Source organism: Drosophila obscura, unplaced genomic scaffold (assembly GCF_018151105.1).
Source record: "Drosophila obscura isolate BZ-5 IFL unplaced genomic scaffold, ASM1815110v1 contig_179, whole genome shotgun sequence".
In the NCBI taxonomy this organism is placed as follows: domain Eukaryota; kingdom Metazoa; phylum Arthropoda; class Insecta; order Diptera; family Drosophilidae; genus Drosophila; species Drosophila obscura.
Window position 1 is genome coordinate 644849 of NW_024542766.1, and position 17386 is coordinate 662234.

The window sequence follows — 17386 nt, forward strand, 5'->3', positions numbered from 1 at the left end:
TATATTTCTTTATAAGTCAAGACGAATGGTTGCAGCTACAAGGATAATTACAAACAGTATTATTTTTTGCTGTTTAGCTCCAGGAGCTCACCATTTTAAATAAAGAGGGGTTAAGTGGGTTAAGCTCTTTTTTTTCTCGGTATATTAACGGTATTAAAAATGAGAAGGTATATTTCGGTGAATGGCGCGTTCAGGTACAAAGCGAAGGGAAAACAAAAATGTCCAAGTTAATGTTCTTAAGTTATTTATTTATTGTTGCGTTCAGATGTATATTGTTTTCAACAAATACTTAGTTTAAACCTGTTTCATTCAAACAAATGCTGCTTGGTGATCAAATACTAATCGTTTTCCTCTCTGCCAGTTCCAGCTTCCTCTAAGACATTCTAACGGTGCTTTGGAACTGGCGCGGGAGTGTTTCCAATGTGGAAAATAGTAAAAAAAAAAAAAAAATGCGACGCAGTTCGGTCGATGCAATGAATCCTCTTTTCTTGTGTACAAATGGAGCATGGGTGATCAGTCTTATGGGCCAGACATCTGGTGTGGTGCAGATCCAGCTGCAGTCGCCGACGCCATCTTGCTTTAGATCTTGAGACAGCTGCGGTGGCCTCCATTCCGTGCGTAGACCTCCTCGAAGGCGTGGATAAGCTCGTCCATGCCCTTCAACAAGCCCTCCTCGCGATTCCCGGGCGTCCAGGCACTGCGATGGTTTACACACATTTGTGCTGGCAGCTGGCGGGACTTGGCAAAGTCAATCAGCCACGCGCCAACCCGCTCATTGTCGTACACAATGAATATGCTGGAGCCGACGATCTCGTGGCGGTTGAAGAAGGCGGACTGCTCGACGACCAGGCGCATGTGCTTTAGACGCTTCAACAGCTCCTTCAGGACGGACTTGCGGGCGGCCAGGAATTGCTCAATGGTCTGCGAAATCTGTTCGCTGCTGCGGCAGGTCTTCAAATCCTTGACGGGGGCATGACCGCGCAGGCGGAGGGCCTCGATGCGAAAGCCCTTGGAGTGGGAGGAGGAGAGTGACTCGCGGAACAGCATGTAGCGCAGTTTTGTGATGGCTCGCGCCTCGTGCTCGGCCGCCGTCGGTGCGCTCTCATCCACGGCAAGCATTTTCTGGTACAAGTCGGGCCGGAGCGTGGCATTGCTCACCTCCGACTCGAGGAAGGTGCGGCAGCCCATCTTGATGTCCATCACGCAGGGATCCTTGAAGCCGGCCAGCAGGTCCTGCAGCTCGATGTAGTGCTGCGACTGCATCTCCCGTAACCCGAAGTACTCGGGTACAATCTGTGCCGTCTGTGGCTCCTGGCAGATCTCGCGGTAGGCATGAACCTCGCTGTCATCGATGCCCACGATGCGCTTCCGCACAATCCCCGTCAACATGGGCACGATGCTCTCTGGATGGCCGGACAACTGCATCCAGCCCTGGGGCTTCGTTTGTTGCTGCTGGAGAAGATGTGGAGTGGCAGGGGCGCTCAGTTCCAGGGCATTCTGCAACAGAGGAGAAGAAAGAGAAAAAAATAGGTAAGTGAAAAGAATTCATTGATAAAGTTGCGATATCAGGGGCCGCTTTGTCCGCTGTCCGGCTGCGATTCGAACTGGTTCTGTCTGTTTCTCACTCTCTCTTCCATCATTATGGTATGCTCATGATTATAAATAATCAAACAAATTTTATTTGCTTGCCTCGGAGGGAGACATACCCCGGGCCCTCGTAAATGCGAAATTTATGCGACTCGACAAGCAATCGCACATTGTGCGAGGTTGCAAGCAGGAAGCAGAAACAGCAGAAGCGTTTAATCGTCGAATCGTTGAATCGCAGCCATGTGGAAAGTTTTGCCATGCTCCTTGAAGGGTGTTTATGGGAAATACAATGTACTTACAATGGCCAAGAACTTGAGCAGTGACATCTGTGGTGTTTGCTGAGCAGGAGCCTGAGGCTGTATCTTGGTCTGTGCCTGGACCTGAGCCGCTCTTTGTAGACTCAAATAGTCGGCCAAGTTTTCGCAGTTCTCGTAGGGAATCCGCTGCAAGGAAACAGAGGGATAAAGGAAGGAATTGTTAGAAGAGCTGTGTGGATATGATTCACTCAAATCTTAATTATTTATTCAATCAGAATGCAGGCGAAATATTTCGATCGTTTTGTTTGTGTATGGCTTTTGGTTTATGGGACGCCGTGTGTGGTTTACGACACTGCCGTGTCCCTAATGAGGCACTTAGTATGCAAAGATCGTTGTTGTTTCTGTTGCTGTTGTTGTTAGCCTATGCGAATAGAGCCATAAGCATTGGCCATAACAAATAACAATCTGTCAGCGTAGAAGGCGATCGGATAGACGTACAGACAGACCGGACCACAGGCCCCCGTGCGAGTAGAATAGTCGCCCCATCACCTCTCTACGCTTTGATTAATTAACAAATTAAGGTAATGCGCTCGGAACTTGTTTGTATCACAGCATCTTATATAGCTTCAGCTTCTGCTTTTGCTTCAGCGCTATCTATCCACTATTATCGTATCGCCTAAGTGTTCAGATAACGCTGCGAATTTCTGCGGCAGTCAGTCCTTCCTTCTCTTGGGTTAATAACACTCCGCTCCCCAACGATTGCCACTGCGATTGCGATCTTTACGTAAGTCTGGTAAGCAGCAGCACAAAACTCAGCAAATTTGCATATGTGGCACAAATTCGTCACGCGTGCGCGGGGATGGTGGGGGGACGAGTACAGTGAACACCCCTGCTCAGGGTCAACGTGTTGCTTATCAGGGTTCTAGCCAGGTTCTACGGTACTCGCATGATCTTGCGCTTATCATTTTATGACATGTGTGCCTGAGCCTTAGGCAAATGTTTGATTAGAGATTGAGATATTGCGCAGTCTAACATTAAATTGGGATTAGAGCCCCCCTGAGAACATGTGTACTATGTTTATTCTTTGACCCCCTGCTCTCACATTTCCATGTTCATTATATTATGAAATATCAAATGTATTAATTAGTCGCTAATAAGATGTCAGATTTTGTTAAGCGGCAAATGGAAGGGGGAATGGGGATGGGGATGGGCATATCGAGTTCTATTAACCAATATTCGAGGTAGACTCGGGAGTGTCGTCAGCACTGACCTTTGTGGAACGATCCGATCTTAACGGTCGGGCGTTTAATTATAGAAAACTATGTACTAAAACTATCTATCGATCGATCGACGTATGTAAGTCCGTCCGCTGTTCATTGAGTACTCGTTTTACAACTGCATTTTACAACTGATTCGAATCGGACTTAGAGTGAGGGTACCCCACCAGAATCGTACATTTTTGCACGTACTCCCCTTTGGGGTGACTCGGTTTAATTAGCATTTAAGCTTTAATTTGGTTTTAGTTAGGGAGTGCGTCATGCTATGGGATGGGGGGCATAGCTCTGGAACCATTATTATTTAACTTATATCTGCAATTGCATGTTTATCATTATCGCATTATTATAAAATAGAAGATTCGCCACTCGTGTGCGCTGAAGGAAAAGCGCTCAGGTCAGGGAAAAAACACAGCAACATCAGATACATATTGTGACAGTTCCAGCGATGCAAAAAGCGCAACCGCAAAATGAGCAAAACAATAATTAACTTCAACAGTGATGGCAGGCACTATGAGTATGGCAGTAAAATTACAGCACTTTTCGCTTGAGTGATTCGGTGCGGATCGAATCGGCGTCGGCGACTTTCCAGACCCTGGGCTATTTTTAGGCTGCCTGCCCCAGCAGCGATTCACCGATTCGCCGACTCAGCAGTCCGTCGATTCACAAATCCAATGTTTAGCTAAGCTCACAGTTTAGTAGTGTTTATTTATGACTACTTAACATTTGGAACGTGTTAACCGACAGAAACAGAAACAGCCGCAGCAAACAGCAACAAAGAAGTGATATAAAAACTTTGCTTAAATCAATTTATGCGCGTGACGTCAAAGCCCCGCTCTGGAGGAGAGTGTTGCGTTAATTAAACAAAATTATAAAAAATCAACCTGCCGAAATTTGACTCGAATTTGAGTTGAAAGTTTAGCTTAGGAGCCACCGATGGGGCTGCTGTTGAGGTCCAGCCTAAAGGCTTGAGGGACCCTGAACCTGGGATTCGTGCGTACAACTTGCCCCAAAAAACAGGTTCTCCTCGCGGAGATCGTGCCTCTAGACTCCAAAGCAGAGGTGACTCAGGTGCAGCCTTCTCCAGGTGCTGCTGATGCAGCTTTTTGTAGAACACAACCCTGACATTAAAACTACTATGGAAGGGGAAAAACACTCCTCCAAAAGAATCTGCAAGAGCCAAGAGACCTCACCGGAGAGTGGACTGAATGGGAATGGGACTTGGACTGAGACTGGGACTGGCACTGGGATGAGTAAACCGCACCATCGGTATATAGATAGTCGCATTCGTTTGCTTGGGGTATACATACGTACATATATGTATATTTGCATTGACGTCAATCTACTGAAACGAGGAGAGAATGAAGAGGGGGGCACGGCTCGAAGGGAGAGGGAGTGTGTGGAAACCAGTTACGTTAAGACATAACGCAAAAAGCCAGGCCATTGGCAGAGGATTAGATCCGTTAACCATGTCCAGAGGGAACGGAGGAGAGAGAAACTTTCCAACTATCAACAGCCTTAATTAACTCAAGAATTTTCACACTCTGTCGAGTCTCAAGACGCCCCTGCGGCATTAATCTGCGTCGCAGTTCTGTAAGGAGAGGTCCCAAAGCCGAAACCCAAACCGGATCCGCTATAGACAGCCGTGGAAATGCGTCAATATGCCTTTCCCTGTAATGCATTAATTGAACGGCCAGAGACCGTGAATCACAGACGATACCCGCGAAAGTTTGGACTCCCATGGGACCACCATGTGACTAATCTCAATCCCAATCCCAATTAAAATTGGCGAAAAAAACCATATGGAGATTCAGATGGAAGATACCGAAGATTGGGGGGAATAACCGGGTGATCAAAATATAAACTAGACTAGATCGAATGAATGACCCAAAGTTGGGGGACAACCTTCGGTGTTGGGCCTTGATCTTAGAGAGCGAACAAATTAAAATTAAAGCTGGCAAAATTAACCAATGATAGGTCTGTGAGGCCTGCGGCCTTAGGCTGAATCTGAGGCAAAGTGTGTGTGTGTGTGGGCCGATGCACTTGAGGACTGTTTGAGAGAGAGAAGTCGAGTGTCGAGTGCCTGTTATACACTGTGAGAAATGTGCGGAGTCAATAAACCCCAGATGACAGAACAAGGAAAACTGACTTTCAATTACAGACAGACAAACAGGCACTCGAAATTTGATGTCGAAAGACATGCACTGAGAGAAACGTAAAAGCCAGAGCCAAATGAATGAATGGACTTCCTGTCGCAATGCCAAAAGAGGGATATCCGAAGCCCGAACCTCAACGAATCAATTGTCTTTAATGAAATGAAATGAAATGAATCGATTCGTTTGTCCATGTAGCCCATGTGACCAAATGGATGCCTCATCCATAGCCATGTCTGATGTGTGATGTGATGTGCTGTGTCTTGTGCCTGCTCTCATAACCGGCAATGTCCGGCTCTGGCTCTGGCTTTGACTGTGACTGTGGCTCTGGTCTCGGATCTCTTGTTGCTTGTCTTTAATTAGCGCAGACTCGTTGCTGTATGCAAATTGACGTTACGTGGATTATCGGACCCATTTTCGACCCACAGACAGACCCACGAGTACTACGAGTACAAGTGTACGAGTGTACTGTTGCTGCAGATCAGCTCCAGATACGAGCACTGTTTACAGGCCGCATTCCTGGCCAAGGCCTGATAGTGCTGAAGTTGCTGAAGGGGTGACTGGGTGGGTAGGCCCCACAGTTGTTTCAACAACAAATAAAACTCCCCGCAGACGTCATTCCTGGACCCATAACCATACTTCGGGGCCCCTCAAGTCATGAGTATACATATATGTATCTCTCTGTTTTTTCGGCCACTTTCTCTGTAGTGTTGCTTTCTACGCGGATGTCGATGGACAAGACAATCCTCCACCATCGCCATTGACGTCATTGTCTGTTTGTCTGTCTGTCTGTCTGTCCGTCTGTTGGTTTGTCTTTTGTGGTGCGAGTATTACAAGCTTTCTTTCTGTCGGACACTCACCTCATGATTATTATTGTTGTTGCCAACAACAGATTTCGATTGTTTTTGCTGCTGCTGTTGCTGCTGCTCCACATCCAACATGATGTGTGCATTGTGCTGTTTCGAGCTGGCGCCCGTATCCAAGGCAATTAGTTTCCACAACTGCTTCAGCCCGATGTTATCGATGCATGAAAAGCGCAATTTCGACTCATTCGACCAGGCCATCGTGGAGCGGCTGGCAGAGGAGGGTTTCGGTGGCTTCGATACCTTTGTGACAGCTGCCGCCTGCTGCTGTTGCTGCTTGGGTGTCGTTGCTGCTGCTGGAGGCCGCTGGAGCACTGTTGAAGTCATAGTCATTCAGTCGGAGTTATCGCCTCACGCCTCACGAGAGTTTGCACAACGAATGATATTTTTTCACTGGGTTTGGTTTGCTTTTGCCTTGTGGCGCTTTGCGTTTAGCTTTTGCCTTTTCAATTTTTTTGATTTGGATTCTAGTATTTTCACGCTTTATGCTTCCATACACTTTGGCATTTTGCTCGTTTTTCTATTTCTCGTATTTCCTCTTCAACTGCGTTCTCTTTTCAATTGATTTTCACTCTCCATTTGCATTGGGAACTTTTTTTTTATCTTTATCTAACTTTGATTTTGCATTGCTTGCTGCTTGCTTCTTTATCTTTATCTTTCTGGCCCGTTGGGAGTCTTTTTTATGCGATCGCGCACGACGACAACGACTGCCGTAGAAATCAGAGGAGGTTGCGTTCGCTGGTGGAGCTCTGGGCGGCGACTAACTGGTTTCGCCATCTGGCATCCAGTTTTGTGCGCTGACGAGTCGCCGAGTCGTCGTCGAGCGAGTGCTCGGAATTGTGCGGAGCCGAGCGGTTCTCTCAGAGTGGATCAAAGAGCGTGGGCAACAGAGAAGCTTTTCGGATCTTTCGGAATAGAACGAGAGTCATTAAGAGAGAGCCAACAACCTCGGGAAAAAAGGTGGTGAGAAGATGAGAATGCTGGATACAGATAAACAATCCTTAAGGAGAAAAAATAACATATCCAACGATCAATATCAATCAATCACATTTATCTCTTTCGGACCTAAAGATTTCTATACCTAGGAAGAAATCTCTAGAGATGGAATAGTTTTGTAGGTGCAAAGATTGCAATCTATTATTTAAAAGTTCCCTGAAAGTCAAAGAATATAATCTCTAGCATCAATAGCCAATGAAATCTATATTTAGATGAAAAAATTGTTTACAGCGGAATTTACAATTTAATGACGGCGATAGTAAAGTGATCCCCAAATTGAATTCCCCACGTAGTCAACATGGAATTCTCAATTAGATTGCGATCTGTTCTACGCAATCGTCTGGGGAATCAGAGGGCTCGTCGAAGTGCGATCACAACAATTGTCTTGTTTGTTTAGAAATTCGCATTACCACAGAAAGGGAAAACAGAAACGAACTGGAGCTGAATATATTTTCAGAGTGGAATTCATGAAATCCTAGAACAACAGCGTAAAACAACAATCATCAGGCGATGCGATGCGCAAAAGAATCTTCAGAGAAGAGTCTTCCAGAAGGACAAACATAACAGAACAGACAGACATATGGAGCGATCTCGTGGCGCCATCTAAGGTCAGACATTGAACCGTTGCCTCGTCTTCTTTAAGATCTCTTTTGGATCTCTATTTTATCTCTTGAGCTGTTGTTGAACCTCTGCGAGAAGAGATTCCCGGACTTATCTGCAATGCTAATGCCATGCCAACAACTGCGCAATGTCTTGGGGTCTTTCTGGGGATTATGCAAACTGTCGCCAAAAATCTGCGCCAATTTCTGCAGATCCTCCGCCATTCCGAACGCGGGGTTCATGGCCAATGGCCAACACAGAGAGAAAAAGAGAGTGAGTGCAATATGCGCATATTTTAGTATGGCGCGATGTCAATGCTGTCGATCGAGACGAGATGCGATGCGTGCGTCAGTGTGACATACAAACCTCGAGTTCGAGTTGCAGTCTAGAGTCGTCTCTCCTTCTGCCATAAACAGAGACTCCCCAGAGACTACGTCAGAGCCCCAGACGACAGAAGACAGTTCGTCAGCCTGTCAGTCTGTCTGTCAGTTGTGTGTCCCATTGTAATGCAAACCCCAGAATGGTAATGACTCGCCATCGGGTTTGGGTTTGGTTTCGGGTTCGCGGGAAATTGCCTCTCAAAATGCATTGAACCTGGTCGCTGTCTCTGGTGTCTCCATGCAACGTGGCGCATAAGTAATAATTGTTAACGAGGCACGTGACCACATGCCACCTCAAATGGCCTCAAGCAAAACAAAACCATCAATTGGAACGATAAATGCTACTTATTCTTAAGCAATTAAAACTAAGTAAGGGGCGGGCAGCAGCCTCGCATAATGCAAATACGAAGCAGAATGAAGTCAGGGCCGGACAGGGGGTCGGGTCAGTCTATAGGCAACCTGCAGTCCGGCCCTTGCTCATTGCATTGCTGGGACTGCCCACCAATTAAGCTAAATTATCGGCGTCTCGCAGCTTCATTCAAATGGCACTTCCCTTCGTCTTTCCAATGTATTCCATGAATAATCATCATCATCCAGCCACTCTGATGTGATGTGATGTGATGTGAAAGCCCAATGATCAGAAAAGCCCCAGAGTCGTCGTAGGCCCTGACGTCAAACGTAAAGTTTGCGTGAAATTTCTTTGTCTTGGAACGATGAGGAGGAAAGAGGATTGGCTTTCTGCACGCTTCAGTGGCCGGAATGGCCACGAGACAAAGACAAAGATGGAGATCGAGGCACGGGTTTAAGACAAAGAATCTCTCCGGACAACGGACCAGCCGGCGCTTTCTCCCATGTGTCGCACTGGAGACGGACTTTTGTACTTCGTCATTCTGTTGTTGCTGTTGTTGTTGCTGTTGTTGTTGCTGTTGTTGCTGCTGTTGTGTCACTTTTGTGCTTTCGATTGACGCATTTGAGTGTCACTTGACTTTTTTAATCTCGCGACTTTATCGTAGCTGACTGGCTGAGACTGACTGCCGGACTGGCTCAGAATCGGTTTCGGCTTAAAAATCGCTTCGAATCGCGATCGTTCGTCATATTTCTGTAACTTAATATTATGCTCCTCAGGTAGTATGGAAGCTCCCTCTGAAACTCTGACGCTTTACTGGCTCCAATTCCGCTTACGCTTACGCTTACGGTCCTCCTCCTCCTCTACTGAATTTTGGCTTAGATTTCGATCATACTCCACACAGAATGTTTGTTTGTTATAATTTTGCCAGCGATCGCTCGCTGGCGCGCTCGCTCGTTTTTAAATTATAACTCAATGACTTTCCTGACGTCACAGTATTAAGCTCTCGAGTCAACAAAACGAAAAGCAAAAACAAAACAAAACAAAAACTATACTGAAAAAACTACAAGTGTTCCTCATTAACATGTTCTCCATGTATACAAAATAGTGTGGGAGTGTGTGCTTGTAGCCGATGATCTTCATGCACACAGCGAGAGAACAGTAGACGAAACACAAAAGAACTGCTGGAAAATGGCCATCATAATATGGAAATGTGGTATAAAGGGAAAAGCTACATCGGAACAGTCGGTGAATTCATAAGGGGAGACCTCTAAAAACTACATATCTTGAAATATGGAAGGATACCAGAAGAATCTATTGAAAAATTCACATTTGTAGAAGAACTGATTGCAGAATCTTAAGAACTGAGTCGATAATACTGTTTTCATTGTCAGATATGTATAGGGTTTCCCTTAGTTTAGTTTACTTTGTTGTGGCTTAATGAAAACCATGTGTTTAACCAGTTGTACTCGTAGTACTCTTAGTACCCGCAGTCATATCTCAATCCCAATCTAAATATGTCAACAGTCTGTAAACCGCCTTGTGGTTTCCCACCAATGGCAAAAGTCTAGACAGAACGGAGTCCAAATGCCTTGGGGATAATCCCTTAGCTGGCGAGTGGAGCAGCTTTTCCAATGAATGCATCGTCACGAGAGTCCGTGGAGCATTCTCCAGTTGCAAGACAGGAAACGAGAGCCATCAAATTTTTTGGAAAACTTTCCTTGATATACATAAAAACTGATTAATTGACTGATAATTGTATATATTGTATGGTCTGACATCGACAACGTCACGATCTGAGCGCGCTGAGAGATGCTGAGAAGTGGGAATGATGATAACGTTTTCTGATGAAAGATTTCTCTCAAATACGTCACAGATTCCTGATTCCTGGGAATTTTGTTGAGAAAAAGCACCCTAAAGGGGAATTGCAATCTTCCGAATTCCCAAGCAGTATTCCCACAGGGAGTCGATAAAAAAAACTCACCAGTTCTTCTCCCAGTGGAGACATCCCATGGCAACAGATCGAGGCGAATCCCTCTAGGAATGCTCTCATTTGTGAGCTGATAGCAGAGTTTTTTTTGAACACTCCTCTGGGGGCTATCAACCTGCTAATTTGTGCCGACTGACATTAGGTTTGTGAATGATTTTTCGCAACTTAAAAATAGTAGTGTCGCTTCCATCCACTCCATACACACATGTGAGTGGCGCGAGCTGCAGATAGAAGCGTCGCAATCTCCTATCTACTGCTGGACACTGAGATCGATCTGGGGGTCACAACCGAAATAAAACGCTCGACTGCCGAGTGCAGGGCAAAAACAGCAATGAAATGGCGAAAAAAAATAGCAGGAGAAATAATTGCTGGCCGAGAACGAGTGTAAAATTAGAACCTGAGCAAGAAACAAACAAACGAAAACGATAATAAATATTTATGTGCGTGTAAACAGTTTGATTGATTCGAGCCAAACGATCTGAAACGGAGATGAAAACAACGGCTGTGTTCTGTTCTTCTCGCCATCTCGGAATCGCAATCGTAACGAAAGGAATTTTGGTTTATGAAATTTCAATTAAGACATCTATAGAGAAAATGTATAGAGAGGAGAATGATCGTTAGCGTACGAGTAGGAGTACTTTCTTTGGCAGCATTATGTCATTCTCTGTTAATTTTTGGCAAAACAATAATCTCGCTCTGATCTCGAAGATCGTTTGAAGTTTGTTTTTAGCACATGGATTGTGGATTGGCTTGTTGCTAATTGGGATGTGATCGGAAATGGTTGCCTCACGATCAAATGGCCAAAATGAAGGGCATTTGGAAGTGGAAACAGAAACTGGCACAACAGCTCCCCTTGTAACAGAACACAACAGCCACGTTCCTTCATTTTCTTTCGGGCAAGAGCAGGAGGTGAGAGATCTACGGACGGAGACGAACGTTCGATTTCGAGTGCAAAATCAATTTGCGTCAATTGCAGCTAAAGATTAGCCTCGCTCTAGTTTCGAGCGAATGCGAACGTCCACATAAATCAACGCCTGATAATAAATATACACCACATCATACACATCGTGCAAGAAAAGACAATACAAGACAACAGGCTGCTCCCCGGGGGGGCCTCTGCCTGGAAACAAAACAGTGGATCATCTCTTATCATTAAAAACAATGTGGGTTTACAGCAAATAATGCCAAAAATAAACCTATTGGTCGCGTCTGATTGTGGAAGATGATGATTCGGGCAGGGATAATACAGTTGTTGCACTGACAGCTGGCTTTACCTTACCGTTGCTCGTGACGCAAGTCGAGCGGCGTACCGTTACGCGGGAGGTTTATTTATAAGACCACAAACCGAAAATAACCCAACGCGCAACAAATTCCCAAGCCCTTGTTCTCAGGCGTTGTCAGGCGTTGTCAGGCGAGTGCATCTGCACCAAGGAATCTGAGAATCGACTAATCAGGGAATCATCCCAGATCCATGCATTCGAAACGCCTGACTGTCAGCAGCAGCTGATTCAGAGCGCCAGTGCCGTGCCGTGCCTTATCGGGTCCCGACATCGGAACCATAATTGTGTAATATATTGTCAGACGCGCGAGACGCGACACAGAAAGTCTCTCTCAGGCACGGACACGGGCACGTGGCATGCAAATGAAGGCGGCGGCGAAATGCCCGCTGAATATCATTAGAAAGATTTTGGTCAGCCTTGGCCAAAATTCATATAAAATGAAACAAAAACAAAAACGACAAAAAAAAAACCAATTAATTAAATCCATGCGAACTTCAATTCACGGAAAATTTATGGCTCTTACAGTTCCATTGAATTCAAATATTTGCACGGACCACAAATCACAATTTCTCGTAAATATTGCGAGAGGGTAAATATTTGTGGCTATGGTTGGATTCTGGATAAACCCCGGAATCTGTGTGGGAACCATGTACATAGATTATAGGCAATACTACAACAGGAAGTTCTAAGCTGGGTTAACATTCGTCATGTTGGGTGAATTTAGTTGTTTTGTTAAGTTTAGTTGGAGGAAGTTCAGGGTATGCCTAAATGTCCCAGCCGTGGGAAATACTTTCAAGAAAGATACTGTCTTACTAAACAGGAATTTCTTATGATGAAACATTCTTCATTGTTCATAATCTTAACACAGTAAAATTTCCGTGCGTACATTTTTAATCAAATTTCAGGAGCACACAAAAGTTTATTATACGAATGAGATCAAAGATCGAATGCAAAGACTGAACTCTAGGTATAATATTCCTCCCGCTGATCGTAACAGCTTTTGGGGACATGCTATAGTGGGAGAGGAGGGGCACTGCTTAAATTACAATCAAATACTAGGTCCCAATTCTCAATGAGCTTATCGCTTGCCCAATGTGATTCCCGATGATCTAGACACATTAATTACTTACTCTCGAGTGTGGTGGCTGGCGGTGGCATTGTACCGTGATAAGAGGAATCGTGAAAATCAAAATAAAACATATTGGTAATCTGCGGCGACACTCGATGCGAATCAGCTGACAAAAATACAAAAATATAGAAATCAAGAAAAACCCAGTCACAAGTCTGAGTCCAAGGCGTTAGCAAGGGTGTACGAGGAGGAGGGACACGGACACGGGCACGGACAATGACATTTGGCAGTTCAACAAAAGGAGACGCGACCTGAATATAATATTATATCGTAGTTATAGTTGAACGGGTGGAATGGAGCGGGGTGCAATGGAAGGGTGGGTGTGTACTTTGGTTAGACCAAATAACAATAAACTCATTAACAATTTGAGGGGGAAAACAATAACAATTACGATTGTGGGTCAGGCAGCCGGGGAGGAGCGAGAGTAGGAAGCATATTTGTTATAAACAATTTCCTATTCATATTTGTGCAGCTTATCGCACGAGTGCCTCGGAAGCGAACTTTATGGATAGACAAATAATGTGTGGATAATTGTTTTTCTCTATTCTGCTCTGCTCTTTCCAGTTGGGGGCGTGTGATCACAACAACTGATTCAATGCACACACGAATACCGAGAGGTGAAAGTACTTCCATGATGTTCTGTTGATTGTGGATTTTACAACTTAAGGGCGTGTGGCTGGCAGGAATGCCATTAAGGCACTCCCACGGCCTATATATACGGAGTACACTTCAGGTAAGAAACACTTTACAAAAGTACACCATACTCTAGCTAATACCTTCTTTCGATTTCAGACATGACTGCCCTGAAAAGAGAAGAGTCCCCGCCTCCAGTATATACGGTTTATTTTGAGGACTATCTCAGGCCAAAGAAACACCAGGAAAAAGCACATCTGCAACATTTTGTGAGGCCAGCAGGGAAAATCTCAGGCGTAGCCAGGAGCTTAAAGCGTCTGAAGATACTCCGATGGCACTCTAGAATCACCCAACGCTTTCAGCAGCTGCCTTTGCCCAGTTTTCTGGGCTTCCTGCGAGCCCGCAAGGATGATGGCCTATGCAAGCAAAAGTCTGGCTTCGAGATCTACTGCGAAATGGCCAGCATCCATGGCTTCCATGTGTTTGTCGGCGCTGAGACCTGGCATCGCATTTTCTGGTGGCTTCTCATTTGTACCGCGGTGATTCTTTCGAACGTCATCCTCCTCACGGCGCCCAAAGAGGGGCCCACCATACGTTTCATAGACAGCATGATGAAGCCAAACTCAGAGATTCCCTTTCCGGCGGTCACTATATGCAGTTTGAATCAAGTTTCCAAGGAAAGGCTACAGAAAAGAGCCATGGAATGGAAAGTGTCGGAGGAAACGCTGCTGAATGGAGCCATGGAGGAACTGTTTCGAACGAATCTTAGCTGGTCGCAGCTTCTGGAGGATCTGGCTCCCCCAATCTGTGAGCAGATCCGTGCGTGCAATTGGGAAAATCGTGTAGAAAGCTGCCTGGGTGAACTAAAACCATTTTGGACCTTTGATCATCGTCTCTGCTGTAGCTTTAACCAGCAAAAAGAGCTCTACACTTACCAGTTGGGAGTTAGTTTCGTCTTAAACCCTCGAAAAGAGGACTACGGTGGCTCAAGAATTGCATCCGATGGCTTTGAGGTGCTTATCCATGAATCCCAAACGGTAACAAATGCTGCCACCATGAGGATTCTGATTCCAAGTGGTTCAGAAACCCACCTAATGGTGCGACCCTTTTCCACGAAGTTCACATCGAATCTGGCAAGGCTTCCCATCCAGCAACGTCGCTGCTTTCTACCCGATGAGCGCCGTCTGTGGTTCTATTCGACATATAGCCTAAGCAACTGCCTTTCCGAGTGTCGCAGCAAAAGAATCCTTGATTCCTGCGGTTGTGTACCGCCCCATGCTCCTGGGGAAAGCAGCTGGCCCATTTGTGACCTAAAGCAAGTGGCGTGTGTAAGGGAGTATGGCAAGTGAATGACATCTACTGCAAGAGTAAGGCGTATTGATTTATTTCCCATTTGCAGATGGTATTTGTGAGCAGATTACGGCGGTGGAGAGGGACTGCAATTGCCTGCCGCCATGCAAATTCCATCGCTATGAATTCGAGAGTGATGTGAGTCCCATAAAGGGATCCCATTCCAATTCCTGGAACGAGGTCCGCCTGCAGGTCTACTACGAACTGGCAATTAGCGAAGAGCTGCTTTTGGACGTGTACGAGACCTGGCTGGCATTCATAGGCAAGTGTCCATGGGCATATTCCATTAACGAAACGACCTACAAGACAAAGGGGGGCGTATTAAAGTGTCATTCATCCATCCATAATGGGCAGGAACCTTTGGCGGCGTAAACGGCCTATTTATGGGCTGCAGTTTCGTGTCGGTCTTCGAGCTAATATTCTTTACGTGTGTGCGACCCACTTGCAACTGGCTGGCGCGCCAGCAGATACTCTGGCGACGCCGCAGGAAACAAGCAAAAGTGGGCTTGGCTCATTAGCGGTGTGCAGTAATTAAGTGCGGGACTAATTGCCGCGAGCCGCCGCGGCAACAGTCGTCGGGCAGAGGTCAAGCGGAAGAGATGGCGTTCCAGAAGCGACGTATCTTCGATCTGCGGCAAGTGCAGGCCGCCCAACAGCTGGTCGCCTCCAGCCGCAGTGATCCTTCAAAGCGCTCTAATCCTGTCGGCCACCGGCCCATCCCTCGCTTGCGCCAGTTTGGAGACTGGTTCAGCGAGAATATGCGCAACTATTGCAAGACCACGTCGCTGCATGGCTTCAGCTACATCACGCGCCAGGACATTAGCCGGAACGAGCGCCTGTTCTGGCTTATTGTTGTCATCCTGTCCATCATTACATCGATTGTGCTGGTCGTCGTCTCGTGGCAGTGGGCCCGCGAGACGCCCACTGTTACGGTCATCGAGAGCTCCCACTTCCCCACCTGGAACATACCCTTTCCGGCAGTGACCATATGCAACTTCAACAAGATATCAAAGCTAAAGGCGATCAACCTGCTGCAGCAAATGTGAGTACACATATCATAGATTTTCATACGATGTTTATCTAAAGGGTATTTTATTTCGTTAGGCAAGTTCCTGTTGGGGTCAATCGATCGGAGCTGCACAACCTTTTCAACCTCACTCTGTTGCCCGTGGACAATATGATCAGCAACAGTTCGCTGCAGACTTATGATCGGATCCTAAAACTGAATAATATCACCCTCACGACACTAACGTCACAGTTGTCGCCGGACTGCATTGACATGATTTCCAGCTGCATCTGGAAGGGCATCAACACTCGCTGCGACAGTCTCTTCCAGCGCATCAAGACGATGGAGGGACAGTGCTGCAGCTTCAATTATTTCGGAGGGAAAACCAACAATTTCCCAGAGTAAGAAAGACTCCGCTCCTTCCATACGCCATATACCAATCCATTTTAATTCCAGAAAAATTGCCTATCAGGTGCCGAAGCGTCCGTATCGCGTCACTGGCTGTGGCTATCCCACGGGTCTGACTGTTCTTCTCAGTCCCATGGCCTCTGATTACTACGGCACCTTCTTTAGCGGCTACGGCTTCCAGCTGCTGCTTCACGACGCCTACAACTTTCCGGATGAGAATTCAGAAATGAAGGTCGTGACCTCCACGCGTGAGAGCTTCGTGCGTATTAATCCAGAGTCGACCTATGCCACCAACGACATTCGCCGCATGGACTTGTCCTTGAGGAACTGCCTGTTCGGCAGCGAGCGGGCGATGCATGGACTGAGGCGGTACTCCTTCATCAACTGCATGTTCGAGTGCAGGGTTACCATGACCCACAACCTCTGTGGCTGCATTCCCCCCTATGTCCACAACAATGGCAGCTACAGGGTATGCGATGTGCTGGATGCCAACTGCATGATACAGAGCAAGCGTAAGTGGGGTGGGGTATATCTACGAGTATCTCTCAGCAAACGTCCACTAATCCATGTTCCTCTTAGGTCTCTCCTACCATGCCTTGGCTAATTTGAATGTGTCGCTTTCGATTGTGCGGGAGACCAGCAGCTTTCCCTGCGGCTGTCTGCCCGATTGCCAGTCGAATCATTATGTCTCGGAGAGCACCATGGGCAGGCTGGATGTCAGCTACTTTTCCAATCGTCCAGGCAGCAGGTGAGAGTGTTGGATCCCTACTCGGAATCAGAAATAATACATTTATTTGTTGTAGCAACGACACGGACAGGATTCTGTTGCATGTGTTCTTCAGCGACCTGATGAGCACCAGATATCGTACAGACATCTTCCAGAACTGGCTATCCGCCTTGGGTGAGTGCAATTAGAGCCTAAATAGTCCCTAAATAATGATAGATGTGTTCCCTCCTTGACAGCTTCATTTGGTGGCTTGCTGGGTCTAATTATGGGCTTTAGCATCGTGACGGCCTTCGAGTTTCTGTACTTCTTGACCTTTCGACCTATATTCAACTACATCAACCGCGATTAAAGGGAGAGAGAGCCCTCACTCTCTTTTACACCCCCACCACTGTACACTATCTCACCGC

The 17386-nt window shown here is 46.3% G+C and overlaps 3 protein-coding genes across 4 annotated transcripts; 2 read left to right on the plus strand and 1 right to left on the minus strand.

Moving 5' to 3' along the window:
• Window positions 1-214: 214 nt before the first annotated feature.
• LOC111072534 (inositol-trisphosphate 3-kinase homolog) lies at window positions 215-6908 on the minus strand. Its single transcript, XM_022364473.2, has 3 exons — window positions 6132-6908; window positions 1887-2030; window positions 215-1497 (listed from the first exon to the last, which is right to left on the minus strand). The coding sequence occupies exons 1-3, from the start codon at window positions 6465-6467 to the stop codon at window positions 580-582; spliced, it is 1398 nt and encodes a 465-aa protein (XP_022220165.1). The 5' UTR covers window positions 6468-6908; the 3' UTR covers window positions 215-579.
• Window positions 226-15356, plus strand: LOC111072533 (pickpocket protein 11). Of its 2 annotated transcripts, XM_022364472.2 has the most exons (5): window positions 226-1530; window positions 13420-13588; window positions 13648-14829; window positions 14888-15100; window positions 15193-15356. In XM_022364472.2, the coding sequence occupies exons 3-5, from the start codon at window positions 13650-13652 to the stop codon at window positions 15354-15356; spliced, it is 1557 nt and encodes a 518-aa protein (XP_022220164.2). In that variant the 5' UTR covers window positions 226-1530; window positions 13420-13588; window positions 13648-13649. The 2 variants fall into 2 exon arrangements, with proteins under 2 accessions (XP_022220164.2, XP_022220163.2); XM_022364471.2 differs by lacking the exon at window positions 226-1530 and adding an exon at window positions 13085-13171 and having other exon boundaries at window positions 14888-15210.
• Window positions 15357-15432: 76 nt separating this feature from the next.
• Window positions 15433-17345, plus strand: LOC111072532 (sodium channel protein Nach). Its single transcript, XM_022364470.2, has 6 exons — window positions 15433-15880; window positions 15943-16245; window positions 16301-16764; window positions 16832-17000; window positions 17056-17153; window positions 17216-17345. Exons 1-6 carry the CDS (start codon window positions 15438-15440, stop codon window positions 17326-17328), a joined length of 1590 nt encoding a protein of 529 aa, XP_022220162.2. The 5' UTR covers window positions 15433-15437; the 3' UTR covers window positions 17329-17345.
• The last annotated feature ends 41 nt before the right edge of the window (window positions 17346-17386 follow it).

What these genes read in the sequence shown, in the direction of transcription:
- LOC111072533 (XM_022364472.2), top strand. Translation starts at nt 13,650, where the DNA reads ATGACTGCCCTGAAAAGAGAAGAGTCCCCGCCTCCAGTATATACGGTT. An exon ending in GGCGTGTGTAAGGGAGTATG is followed by an intron (nt 14,830 to 14,887) that starts GCAAGTGAATGA and finishes TCCCATTTGCAG; the next exon opens with ATGGTATTTGTGAGCAGATT. An exon ending in GACCTGGCTGGCATTCATAG is followed by an intron (nt 15,101 to 15,192) that starts GCAAGTGTCCAT and finishes CATAATGGGCAG; the next exon opens with GAACCTTTGGCGGCGTAAAC.
- LOC111072534 (XM_022364473.2), bottom strand. Translation starts at nt 6,467, where the DNA reads ATGACTATGACTTCAACAGTGCTCCAGCGGCCTCCAGCAGCAGCAACG. An exon ending in ACAACAATAATAATCATGAG is followed by an intron (nt 2,031 to 6,131) that starts GTGAGTGTCCGA and finishes GTTTCCTTGCAG; the next exon opens with CGGATTCCCTACGAGAACTG. An exon ending in TGCTCAAGTTCTTGGCCATT is followed by an intron (nt 1,498 to 1,886) that starts GTAAGTACATTG and finishes CCTCTGTTGCAG; the next exon opens with AATGCCCTGGAACTGAGCGC.
- LOC111072532 (XM_022364470.2), top strand. Translation starts at nt 15,438, where the DNA reads ATGGCGTTCCAGAAGCGACGTATCTTCGATCTGCGGCAAGTGCAGGCC. An exon ending in TCCAATCGTCCAGGCAGCAG is followed by an intron (nt 17,001 to 17,055) that starts GTGAGAGTGTTG and finishes TATTTGTTGTAG; the next exon opens with CAACGACACGGACAGGATTC. An exon ending in GAACTGGCTATCCGCCTTGG is followed by an intron (nt 17,154 to 17,215) that starts GTGAGTGCAATT and finishes CCTCCTTGACAG; the next exon opens with CTTCATTTGGTGGCTTGCTG.